At 39.7% G+C, this 13,081-nt stretch overlaps 1 protein-coding gene across 7 annotated transcripts in view; it reads left to right on the plus strand.

Annotated features, from left to right (window-relative positions):
- Jmjd1c (jumonji domain containing 1C) overlaps positions 1 to 11,060 on the plus strand; it is a 169,385-nt gene extending 158,325 nt beyond the window's left edge. For 6 of the 7 annotated variants that reach the window (XM_013351165.2, XM_013351164.2, XM_013351163.2 and 3 more), the window contains 4 exons: positions 2,438 to 2,577; positions 4,237 to 4,413; positions 9,561 to 9,692; positions 10,185 to 11,060. In XM_013351165.2, the coding sequence (XP_013206619.1) occupies positions 2,438 to 2,577; positions 4,237 to 4,413; positions 9,561 to 9,692; positions 10,185 to 10,274 (539 nt within the window). In that variant the 3' untranslated portion in view covers positions 10,275 to 11,060. Of the gene's footprint in view, positions 1 to 2,437; positions 2,578 to 4,236; positions 4,414 to 8,323; positions 8,396 to 9,560; positions 9,693 to 10,184 lie in introns of those variants that run through there. The other variant, XM_026785830.1, reaches the window with a different exon arrangement.
- The last annotated feature ends 2,021 nt before the right edge of the window (positions 11,061 to 13,081 follow it).

The following is a 13,081-nucleotide window of genomic DNA, read 5'->3' on the forward strand; positions in this document are numbered from 1 at the left end:
GCTCTGTAGACCAGGCTGGTCTCGAACTCACAGAGATCCGCCTGCCTCTGCCTCCCGAGTGCTGGGATTAAAGGCGTGCGCCACCATCGCCTGGCTGCTTCCCTTTATATAAGTGTACCATGTCATGCATGGAAGTACCCAGAGAGGCCAAAAGAATACATGGGATCCACTGAAACTGGAGGTGAAAGTGGCCATGTGGGTGCTGGGAAGAGAAACAAACCTAGGTCCTCTGCTAGAAAGGAAGTACTCTTAGCTGTGGAAACAGCGGCCCCTCTACTGTGTTTAAATGTCCTCTTCAGCACTTCTTCTCTGTGAGGAGCTTAATGTCTGCTGTTTAAGGTACTGTTTGTTCATGGCCTAAAGAACATGATTCTGTTACTCATCCTTATCCCTATCTCCCTGTTCCTAACATTTTCACTCTTGGAAAAAAAAAACCCTTAAAAAATAATTCTGAGGGTTTTAATCATTATTTTATAGGTCTCATAAAGAAATGTTTTAGGATTATATTCATAATTAAGCATCTCAGGAAACAAATAAATAAAATTTGAAATTAAAATAGAGTTGTAAAATTTAAGTGGGAATATTAAGAATACCAGTCCATTAATTGAAATTTGTAATTTTATTTATTGTGTTACGGGGTTGTTGTGGTGGTGGTTTGAGGTAATAATGTCTTGCTTACATTGTTCTCTCTAGTTTTGTGCTTGCTGTATAGCCCAGACTGGTCTTCAGTTCATGTCAGTCCTTCTGCCTTCACCTCACAAATGCTGGAATTACAAGAATGCACCACTATACATGGCCCAACCTATAATTTTATTGAGAACACCTTTAAAATACACTTTTAAAGTAACTTTAAGAAGGAAAAAATTTGATAATAAATGTGTAATTTTATTCTTTATTTTTTTATTAATGGGGGGAACTTTGTATTACCCAACATCAAAAACTGAACTAGTCTCTTGATGCCTTTATTTATTTATTAGATGTCTTTAATTTATGTAGATTTATTAAGACCTTCATGAAGTACTGAATTTTTAACCCTCCCCCAAGAAAAAGGCCCCATTGTTAACTCTATTGAGTGTCTAATAAATATTTGAGTTAAGATACCTTTGCAGCCAAATTTGAATATTATATTTCGCTGTCAGAGGTGTTAGGAAACATCTGATATATCCTTTTATTAAGACTTTCCAGAATTCCATGAAATCCTGAATTTTTAACCCTGCCCCCTGAACATGAACTTGTTAATCCGCTAAATGTCTAATAAATGCTTGAATTAATGAACCATTGCAGTCAGATTTGAATATTATGAAGATTTTTGCCATCACAGATTTTAGGAAACATCTGATACATCCTTTGGAGTCGACAATATTTAAAATAGAGAAAACAGATTGGAGAGATGGCTCAGTTTTTAAGAGTACTTACTCGTTGCTCCAGAAGACCCAACTTCAGTTCCCAGCAACCACATGGCAGCTTACAACTGTCTGTTAACTTGGGTTCCAGCAGCTCCGATGCCCTCTTAACTTCCAAGGCAATAGGCACACACATTAAAATAAACCAAATTTTTTTTTTAATCAACACGGACAATTTTTCTGTAATCTTCACACTTAAGATGACTAGAATTGATACTTTTATTTGTATTCTTCCAAATTTCCTTACACAGTGATTCCCCATGTGCCAACATTTGACAAGGATTATCTGATATTTCCTTAGAATCATAGCTTTTTGAATCAATCAGTTTGTGTATGATAACAGATTAACCATAATTAGGATAGAGGTCCCACTGAAATTAACCAGAATGCTTCTCATTAGTAGCCAGTATTAAGCAAACCCACTCATATAACTAAGCCTTTTTACTCATTTCACTCAAACTTTTAGTTCAAACATAAAATTAAGGCAGTGGTTCCTATCGGTCTTAGTAGTTAGAGAAGCTAAATAATAAATGTCAAAAATAACTTTGTAGGTTAAGATATGCCTTGAGTTTATATTGTTCAGACCACCACAGAGACAGGGAAGATGTTGTTTATTTTGAAACTAATTTTTTAGCTCTCAAGTAGAGATTCTCTGATTCAGAAACAAACTCATGGGAAATCACTGTTTCTCTTCTTGTGGACAAAGGAGTTTGAAACTCGGGGCTCTGCTCCCCCAACAGTTTTGGATATATAACTGGTTTTAAAGAGTGCTGGTCCTAGCCCCTCAGTGGGATCACATGCTTTTATCTAGAAGCTGAGACAAGAGAATATTGAGTTGCAATCCAGACTTTGTTGAATAGCAAGTAATAATTGGGCTGCATATTAAGACATCCTGCTCCATGCCCCCCCCCCCCCGCGCCCATTAAAACAAATGAGGCAAAGCAAAAGGTCTCCTGCTCTGATAATCAGCCTTAGCGAGTCCTGCTCTCTGTTAGTCTTTACTGACCAGTCGAAAATAATTCCCTGTGTTTCAGGAATACTTAAGAAATTCGAAGAAGAAGAATTGGATGATGTTTTAAGGAAAAGATTAAAGGATTCGAGTGAACTGCCTGGTGCTCTGTGGCATATTTATGCTGGAAAAGATCTTGACACGATAAGGGAATTTCTTCAAAAGGTATAATTGAGGTTCCAGAGAATCCTACCTTTACTTTGAATAGGAACTAATTATCTTTTTTTTTTTTTTTTTTTTTTTGCATTCTGCAGTATAAGATCCTTTTTAGTGTTTTATTGATTCCAAAAGCTTTATGTTGGGCCGAAGAGATGGCTCAACAATTAAGATCATTTGGTGCTTTTGCAGAGGACCCAGGTTATTCCCACCACCCACATGGCATCTCATAATCATCCAAAGACCTCTTTCTGGCCTCTGAGCACTGGCACACATGTGGTGCACAACTGTACATACGGGAGAACATCCATACAGATTTAATCTTTGAAAATTTCATATATATATCCACCCCCTTCCATCTCCTCCCTTTCCACCACATATCTCCCTCCTTAGCTGCCTTTTGTGGGTGGGCATTTAAGACAGGGTTTTCCCTGTGTAATCCTGGTTGTCTTGGAACTCACTCTGTAGACCAGGCTGACCTTGAGCTCAGAGATCCACCTGCCTCTGCCTCCTGAGTGCTGGAATTAAAGGTGTGCATCACCACTGTTGATTCTTCTTTTTTATAACCCAGCAATTCTAGTTCATGCTACACACACATTTGTATGGGTATAATGTTATGCAATAGGCCATGAGCATCCCACCAGTGACCACCACTAAAGACAAGTGACTCTTCCCAAAAAGCCATCAGCTGGTAATAGCTCCTTGCTAGGAGTGCCCTTGACTAAAATAAGTAATAAAATGATATTTGGTGGTTTGAAGGATTTAAGGAATCACTATTGTTGCTTATTTTTTTCATCTTCTTGAAAAGATTTAAATAATGTTTCTGTGATCTATGTGAAGCGAAGAGTCCTTGCAAATTGCCACTATATACCAGAATGCCTAAAAGTGCTTTAACTTGATACATGATAATTGTGCCTTTTAAATCCAGCTTTTTAGTAACTTTTAACAGTTCTTTGAACTGGATTCTTGAAGGGTTAGGTCGTTAAGTCTAAAACTTTGTACGTGTCCTTAAGGGGTTACGAAATTCATACACATGATTGGTTTGACTTTAGAGAGAAAAAAGACAAGTAGTTTTCTTCATCTATGTGACTAGGAAACAAATGTAAGGAAGAAACCGAATAGGTAAGAGCCTCCCAGTAGAAAACAGTGGTGAAAAAGGACATGAGCACTACCAACAGCTATGGTGTTTTAATAGCCTTGACTGTTTTTTTGAATAATTGTAGGATGTTTTAGTGTTGCTGTTGTTTTGAGACAGATTCTTATTCTACCTCTGACTGGCCTGGACTCACTATGTAGAACAGGTGGGCCTCTCTAACCCAAAGAGATCCAGCTGCTTCGGCCTCTAGAATAAATGTTAAGCTAACAGATACTTCTTACCACCACAGCCCAGCCTTTTTTTTTTTTTCTTCTTCTTCTTCTTAGAATTATGAACAGTCATTGGTGTTTTTGGTTTGCCTGGGGACACCAAAAGAAAAACATTGGCCTTTCTGGAACTGGAGTTACAGATGGTTGTTAACTGCCGTGTGGATATTGGGAAACAAACACATGTCCTCTGCAAAAGTAGCCAGTGCCTTTGTTTTCTAAGAGTATGCAAGCACAAGACCAATATAAGTTTAACTCAGATTTTTCAATTCCATTAAGTTGGTATGCATATTTTCATTTTATCAGATTTCAAAAGAACAAGGCCTTGAAGTTCTACCTGAGCATGATCCAATCCGGGACCAAAGCTGGTATGTGAATAGAAAGCTCCGCCAGAGGCTGCTTGAGGAGCATGGAGTGAGAGCCTGCACTCTGATTCAGTTTCTTGGTGATGCCATCGTTTTGCCAGCAGGAACACTTCATCAGGTACACATTTATGTAATTCTAATACTCCTGTCCTCGGAAGGACTTAATTTTGGAAAAGAATTGTTCTGTATATAGGTAAAAATAAAAGATGTAAAGTAGGGAAATGACCAGCACCATTGTATTTCCATTGAAATGGTATTTATAGTGTTTGAAATCTAAAGTAACTAATTACTTTTCTACTATAACTTCCTAGAAAATTTACTGAATGGTTATATTTCTTATAGTCTTGTGTTCATTTTAGAGATATTAATCCCAGTTGCTTCTGATTGGGATTCCGAGCCCTATATGTCATTTATTTGTTCTAGCCTCATCAGACAATAGCTAACTTGTACTCAAATGTAAATTATTTTAAGAAAATTGTCTGTGGTAGAATAGTGTAAGACTTGTGTTTGATTATAGAGACTAGGACTTGCCGCTCCTCGTTTACACTTTTAGTTTGCTAACTGTCAGGGTGGTAGGTGCTGTTTTCAGTCATTTGAGACACACTTGCCTTCTGTCAGGCTTCCAAGTTCTGGGGTATTTAATGGAGTCTTGCTTTGCAAACCAGATTCCTCTTGAACTAGAAGTGGTGTTGCCGCCTCTGGCTCCAAGCACTGGCATTACAGGTGTGTGTGTGATCACACCTGTTTTCAATGTTAAGTTTTCTTAAAGTGGCCACTGCAGATGGTTATGATACAACTTTTAATATCTATAGTATACATTTCTGTGTAATGGTATAAGCAGGTGAGAACAGGTGCCGTGGAAGCAGGGCTAGAGTTACAAGTGGTTGTAAGCTATGGTTGGGGCTGGGAACTAAACTCAGGTCCTCCAGAGAGCAGCAAAGCAGCTGCTCTTAATTGTCCAAACTTCTTTCCAGCTCTTCCTGCCTCCTTTGGGGGGGGGGGGGGCATGGTTTCATGTAGCCTAGGCTAGCCTGGAACTTACTGTGTAGCTTACTGCATATGACTTGGAACTTGTGCTCCTTCTGCCTCTACCTTCTGCTTTTCTGAGAATGCCATTTCATTGTACTCAGACCGGCTGTGATGTCCACACCTGTCAGGCTTGCACTCTGAAAGTGAAAGGAGGATTCTATCATTTCCTTTCCTGTCTGGACTACAGTCAGACCTCTTCTGATAGATAAATAGTAATGGAGTCATTGTGTGTGTTTTATAAACTGGATATGTGAGTATAGGCGCCCACAAGGCCAGAGGCATCAGTTCCTCTTGGAGCTGGGATTACAGGTTACTAATAGGCTTACACTAACCTAGTCACCTGACATGGGTGTTAGAAAGTGACCTCACATCTTCTTTAAGAGCAGTATATGTTTCTAACTGCTCAGCTACCTTTCTTGCCCTCAGCGTGTACTCTTTAAGTCTGGCTTTTCTTTCTTTCTTTTTGGATTTTTGAGACACGGTTTCTCTTTGTAGCCTTGGCTGTGCTAGAAGTAGCTCTATAGATCAAGCTGGCCTTGAATTTACAGAGATCTGCCTGCCTCTGCCTTCCGAGTGCTGGGATTGAACCACTACCGCCCAGCTTAAGTCTGGCTTTTCTTTACAATGTATTTCAGATTCATTCATAGTGTATAGAGCAAGTGGTCCGTTTTTGTTGCTAGTGAACTATACTGACATAGGAAATATTTTTTAAGTCTTATCTCTCCAACTGGAATTCATTTAGGTTGTTTCTAGTTTGGGCAATTGATACATGTAAACATTTACATACAGGCTTCTGTGTGAACATTCCCTTTCCCCATTAGGTCAATACTGGCAAGTCGCATTTGTTCTGTAAAGAGGCAGTAACTTCCCTCACATTGATGCTATGTTCATTTTATTTTCTCTGCTTCCTCTCTTGCCCTTGCTACTTGCAGGTGTTTGCTGTTGTCTTTATAAGAGGGTAGCTGTGGGGTATACAGGAAAGGACAGAGTAGAGATAGCATTTTGTTGTTTAGACAGGCTGCCTTCAGATGTACAGTGATTTCCTGCCCAGTTACCAGAGTGCTTTCTTACTGCACCATACCCCAGCCCTAGTTTTTCTGATTCTTTAGAAGACAGGTAGAAGAGGAACATGAACTTTCACATTTCCAACAATCGATAGTGATGGTGCTGTAGTCTAGGGACTACACTTTGATAGATGTAACACTGCATCACGGGGCCAGCACTGCTGGGAAGGAAGCAGCATATTGTGCTGGCCTCAGCAGTGAGTAGGACAGACACTAGGAGATAACAGCCTTTAAACAATGCAGGGCAGTTTCAGTGTTTATTTTAGCAACTGGAAGTGTGATGGCCACAGTTCCTTTGTAAAGCCCACTCTAAAATGGTAAGTTGTTTGTGTTTGTAAACCAAACAAAGTATGTGAAATTATATCTATCCACCTACCTAGACAGCTGTTAGAGCTTCATCTCTAGTGTTCACTTTTCTCCATTGTAGTGTTCTGAATGGCCTTTAAAGTTGAGACTAGAGCTGGGGCAGCAGAGCAGTGGCCTAGATTATGAGGCTCAGTCTTCCACCCCCAATACTACAGGGAGAAAGAAACAAAAGAAAAATGCTGAACAGAAAATCTTTATTAATAAGTTTGCCCTAACATGCTTAGCTTACTAGACTGTTGTAGCATTTATAGTGAGTGATTTCATGGTGTCTTTAAGAGTTACAAATTGTCAGTCATGCAGGATAGTGGTGCCGCACATCTTTAATTCCGGCACTCGGGAGGCAGAGGCAGATGAATCTATGTGAGTTCGAGGCCAGCCTGGTCTACGGAGTGAGTTCCAGGACAGCAGGGCTACACAGAGAAAACCTGTGTGGTTTTTTTTTTTCGGAGGGAGGGGTGTGTGCAAATTACCTGCATTTGAATGACTAGAAGAAATGTGTGGCAAAACCTCACATAACATTTTCAGACACAACCAAATAATGATAATGAATCCTTTCTTAAAAGATAACATTTGGACTATAAACATGAAAAGCTCATGATTAATGACTCAGACGGCAAACAAAAGGCATAAGTGGAATGGGAAGCTCTTTTGTATTCTGCTTTAAAACTGGATCCTCTTTAACCCTCAAGCTTTCAGCAAAATACACCACATAGGGTTGTTCAGAAACACATGCGATCCTGTAGGCATTAGTAAAAGTTGGCAGTCTGAAAACATTCTAAAGCAGCCATAAATTGGCAAAGCTGACATAGCCCTTTCAAGCTCTGGGAGGTGACACAGCTCAGAAGAGCCAAGAGGCTGTTTTAAGAAGAAAGTCTCTTTAAGGAAATCTCTGTGGGCACACAGCTGGCCACTGAAAAAAAAACAAAACAAAACAAAACAAAAAACAGGACAGAGACTTCCTGACCATGCGCAGCAAGAAATAGAGCCTTCTCAGAAACTGCCGAGTGGCTAAAGAATGGCTGCAGTCCTCAGTGACCCGTGACACCAAACCATGAGGCAAGGGAATCACATGGTAATGCTCAGATGCCCAATTTTCAGCCTAGCGTGGTAAACACGTGCACAGAAACAGAAAAGGATAGCCTGTTCAGAGGAGAGACGGATTGGCAGAAGTGTCCCCAAGGAAGCCCAGAACTTGGACTAATAATGCAAAGAACTCAAGGAAATGCCATGGGTAAAAAATATCTAAAGGAGAAACCACAAGGATGATGGATGAAGAGACTGAAAAGAACAAGATATTGAACAAAGGATCTAAATGAGAATTTGGGAGCTACAAGTGATTTTAGGTCATGCTAGAGCTAAACATACCAAAAGGTAACATGCTAAGACTCCTGAAGGACTCACTCACCCCACAGCATGCCCAGATAAGACATGGGAGACTCAAGGCATTGGAGACGATATAGCTGGTATGAGAGAGTTAATGTAGCAGTGTAAATCATCTGTTAGACAAGACAGCACAGGAGTTGGGCTCCTGTTGACTTGCCATTTCTTGGCTGATTTGTCTTGGGACAGGAGCTGAGCATCTCATCCATAGTCCACTGTTCTGAATAGAGCATCTGTTCTGCAGACAATAGGAAGACCCAGTGAGACTGTACAGACACGCTGCACTTGTGAGGCTCCCACTGTTACTCCAGAGGAACCAGCAGCCTAATGAGCACAGAAACAGAGCGCTTACTTTATGGTGCTACCAACTTGTCAATAGAGGCACAGTCCTTGAGTTAAACAACTCTGCAGACTTCAGCAGCTGTTCAGGTGGTCATACGTCCAGAGGAGGAATTCTAGCCCCTCTGGAACCCCATCACCCTGCCATCAATTAGATTCTCTCCCACAGTCTCCATCTCCCACTTACTGTCGGCTTCATCTCACTCTTCCAATTAAATTTGTTTTGCAAACTTAAAAATTAAGAGTAAATGTAAATGCTTAGTTTTTCAGTTATTCCTTCTTTCCCAGGAATTTTTATGGCATTTTAAAACCTCTTTTGAAGACAACTAAAGACAATTTAAAAAAATTCAAATTAGATCCACGTGGGCCTTCTGTTATACAGATCATTGAGAGAAAGCAGTTGTTAGGAACAAGGACATGCAGAAGGTGTGACTGCTAAGCAAATGATTCAGTGCTGACCAGCTCCTGAAGAGTACCATGTAGTCAACCAAGAGAAACTGTTTTGAAAAACTTAAAGTCACATGAGATCAGAGGGTCTTGTTAATTGGCTAATTTTTTAAACAAAGGCACAAATAACAAAAAATCTAGATCAGTTCTGAAACTAAAGTTCCAACCCCAGTGCCTAGCAAATGAAGTAAAGTTGCATTTCCTTTTCTTTATTCTCTGATCTAAGAACTAATACTGATGGGAGTAACAAAGGAATAGCAACCGCACAGATCGAGTGCTTCTTACAGCCTCTCCTTAGCAGGGTTTTAACATAATGCATTTTGAAAGCCCATCTAGACAATATTGATAATTTAGGATCATATTAGCCTCTCCAAAGGATTCCTGGAAAAGTCATTTGTTTTTATCATTTAAAAATACTTCATTTACAAAGTCACTTCACATGAAGCTTTTTGGTGACATAATTTTCTCATTAAAGTGTGGTCTTAAGCTCTGAAATCCATTTGATGTTTTGGGAAAATTCTCTGGCAGAACTGTCTTTTGTATTTATTCATTTTAGACAGCCTGGCTTTTCTTTGCTTCCATTCTGACCTTCTAGTCTAAGATTTGTATTTCACTTTTTTTTTTTTTTGTTTTGAAATAGGTACAGAATTTTCACAGCTGTATTCAGGTAACTGAAGACTTTGTCTCCCCAGAACATCTTGTACAGTCATTTCATTTAACGCAGGAACTGAGGCTTTTGAAAGAGGAAATCAATTATGATGATAAACTACAGGTAAGGAGTGATTGTTCCAAGGAGATACAGATTTTTGTTTTATTTTTGTGTTTGGTTTTTTGTTTTGTTAGTTTTTTGTTGTTGTTGCCTTTTCATGTTGAGAAAACATCATGTTGAGAAAACAGGATGTATGCATCCCAGCTTAGGCAGTTGCTGCCTGCTTAACACATGAAGATACCCCAGTCAACATCAGCATGTGTTTCACTGAGGTCACTGATTGGTGTTGAAATCTGGACTCATGGCACATTGATGCTCCTCGGTTCCCTTCAAATTAAAGTTATCACTTTGCTTTTTAAGCAAGCACGTAGTGCATGCTCTATATTTCCAGCACTAGGGAGGCTGCAGCAAGAGGATTGCTCTTGAGTTTGAGGCTCACTTGGGCGATAGTGAAATCCTGTCTTGAAATATATATGTAATTTTGTTTTTAATGCAGCAGCTGTCCTTTGTGAATTCTTCCCCAGTTCATGTGATTGCAAATACCATCTCTTTCAGGTTAAGAATATCTTATATCATGCAGTCAAAGAAATGGTGAGAACTTTGAAGATGCATGAAGATGAAGCAGAGGATATGGAGGACACTTAATTGTGGTTGGAACCCTTGAGTGACAATAGGTCTGACTTGAGCTCCATTAAACCATCAGTGCCAAGAAATTCTCTTTGTAGTAATTACTTGCTACTGACACCATACCAGTATAGCATTATGTCACGGCCCCTGTGATTCAGTGCTAGCTATAAAACAAGCTAAACTTAAAGGCAGCCCAGTACAGCTGCCCCTGTATCATAGTGTATATGATGTTTGTGAAGATGCCAGATTTAAAATGATGTATTTATTTTTGGTAAAAAACAAAACAAAAAAAATCTATGCTATATTGTTGATCAAGTGTAAATGTGCTCTTGTACAGTTTAATAAAATAACTGATATTTTTCACTACATTGAGACAGTTACTGTGAGACTAGGACATAAACACCAGCTGTTGCCTGCGTTTGGAAAATTGCTGGATCGCACAGCAGTCATGTCATAATCAGAAAATTACTGCCAAATAATTGTAAAATGTGTAAAATAGAAAGTATATAAAAAGTAGATACTAAACTCAGACACTTCAATATTTTGTTGAAGCTATTGACTGTACAATTAAACATTTTCAAAAGGTGTAATTTATTTAAAATTGTCTCATTTTGGTAAAATTTATGTGAAGTTTTAAAGCTAAATATTAAACTTAATATGCTATGTAAATATATACATATATACATTTAAGGATGTATTTTTTTAAAACATTGGCTTGCTTTTGTTAAAGTGCAAGTGTTACATATGGCTTTGTACATTACAGTTGAAAGGGGTTTTACATTTTCCATTAAAAGACTTTATCAAGAAGCCTGTTGTTCTGGTTCTCCCTCTGGTCTGACACTGCTGGGATAAAGCAAAGTTTGCAGCCCCAGGCTGTGACTAAGACCTCTGCCCCTTATTGTGTGGCCCTGCCAGATTTGTTTTGTTTCTGTAGTTCTTTACGGTCCCAACTGGTTGCTCGATGCTAGACTTTGCTGCTGGAATATGTAGTTCTCCATTGACATCTTTGGCTATTGAGAAGAAAGCTTAATGTGGCCTGCTTATGACACACTTTTTACCCAGGTAAAAAGGGCCAGCAGGAGTCTGAGCAACTCATTTCACATTAAGTACCTATTTCTGGCCGTAGATGGAAGTTTCTGTCCCTCCTGGTCCCACAGCCATTCAGTCCAAAAGAAACACAGAAAGGCTTATCTTCATTCTAAACTGTTTGACCTGATAGCTCAGGATTATTATTAACTAGCTCATACAACTTAAATTAACTAGTAATTTTTTTTTTTGAATGTATAGCCCAGGCTGGCCTTGAACTCGTGATCCTCCTGCCTCTGCCTCCTTCAGCAAATCCTACCGGCATGCGCCACCTCAACCGGCTACCTAGTAATTCTTAGCTATTTAGCCACGTCACTTGGTGTCTTTTCTCAGTAAGGCATTCTCATCTTGCTTCCTCTGCATCTGGCTGATAAACTGACTCTCTGCCTTTCCTCTTCCCAGAATTCTCCTAGTCTGGTGGCCCTGCCTGCCTACTGGCCAGTCAGTGTTTTATTAAACTAATACAAGTGACAAATCTTTACAGTATACAAGAGCATTCTCACACAGCATCTGGCACAAGAACCAGTCAGATAGAAGTTAGGAGGAAAATGTACTGAAGACTATTTTACATGTGAGCTTTGTACTTACATCATTTTCTCAAATGTGCCTCAATTCCATTAGTTTTTGCCCCAACCCCTTTTTCTCGTCAGTTATGTTCTCTTACTGAGACCTGGGTGTGACATTTTGGGCAAGCATGGCTGACCAGGAAGCCTCAAGGGTCCATCTTCATCTCTGTCTCCCAGGACAGCCCCACCACTTAGCTTGTTATGAGCGAGATTTATATTTAGTGCCCTCAGGTCCTCGTGCTGGCCTAGCAGCTTGACGAACAGAACTGTCTCCCTAGCATCTCAAGCAGCAATACCACATTTCAACTCTAGCCTTTTATATATCTTACAGTGTCCATTTCCTATGTAAAGTGACGGTGAGGATTTTCTAAATATACAAACTGGAGACCTAGATTAGCAGTTAAGAAAAACCCTGCTCTGTAATCATGGAAACTGTTTCAGCTCATCCCAGCACCGTGGGTATCATGGTGAGGTATCCCTACAAATAAAGCCTCCTAGCAATTGAAGACAGGATCACTTTAGGTTGTTAGTCTTCGGGAACTGGGGAAATGGCTCAAAGCTTAAGAGCACATACTGCTTTGCAGAGGATCCAAGTTCAGTTCCCAGGATCCACATAGATGGCTCACAACCAGCTATAACTCTAGCTCCAGGGGATCTTACAGTTTCTTCTGGCCTCTGTGTACCTGCACTTACACATAACACACAAAAGAAAAAAAAATCTTAAAAATAAACATGTTCCATGTTCAGGTAGCAACCCTGCCTCAAAGGAGTATCCAAGGCAGTTGGTCTCGGCAAACACGCTATGAACATGTGTGCACAAGTATCTTTAAAAGAAAAAACATCAAGGCCAGGAGGCTTTTATAAAAGTGATCATATCCATATGGTAGTTGTTACCCTGAGACTTCAGCGCTGGTGCTTACTAACATGCACATGTCCATATCTTCGCTGCCATGTATTCTGAGGTCACAGCACCCTTTTGTCAGTATGCTGTCTTCTAGCTCACGAAATACAGGTTTAAGTGTATCTAATTAAGATCTGGGGGGCAAGCACTCTTAAATATTTGACTTGATGAGTGTATCCCAATATGCCAAGCCAGTTATTAAAGGGAAAGGAATGCCAAGTTAGCTACCATTCTGTAGTTAACGCAATCCTCTGCACCATGCATTGGGTTGT

Source organism: Microtus ochrogaster, linkage group LG2 (assembly GCF_000317375.1).
Source record: "Microtus ochrogaster isolate Prairie Vole_2 linkage group LG2, MicOch1.0, whole genome shotgun sequence".
NCBI lineage: Eukaryota > Metazoa > Chordata > Mammalia > Rodentia > Cricetidae > Microtus > Microtus ochrogaster.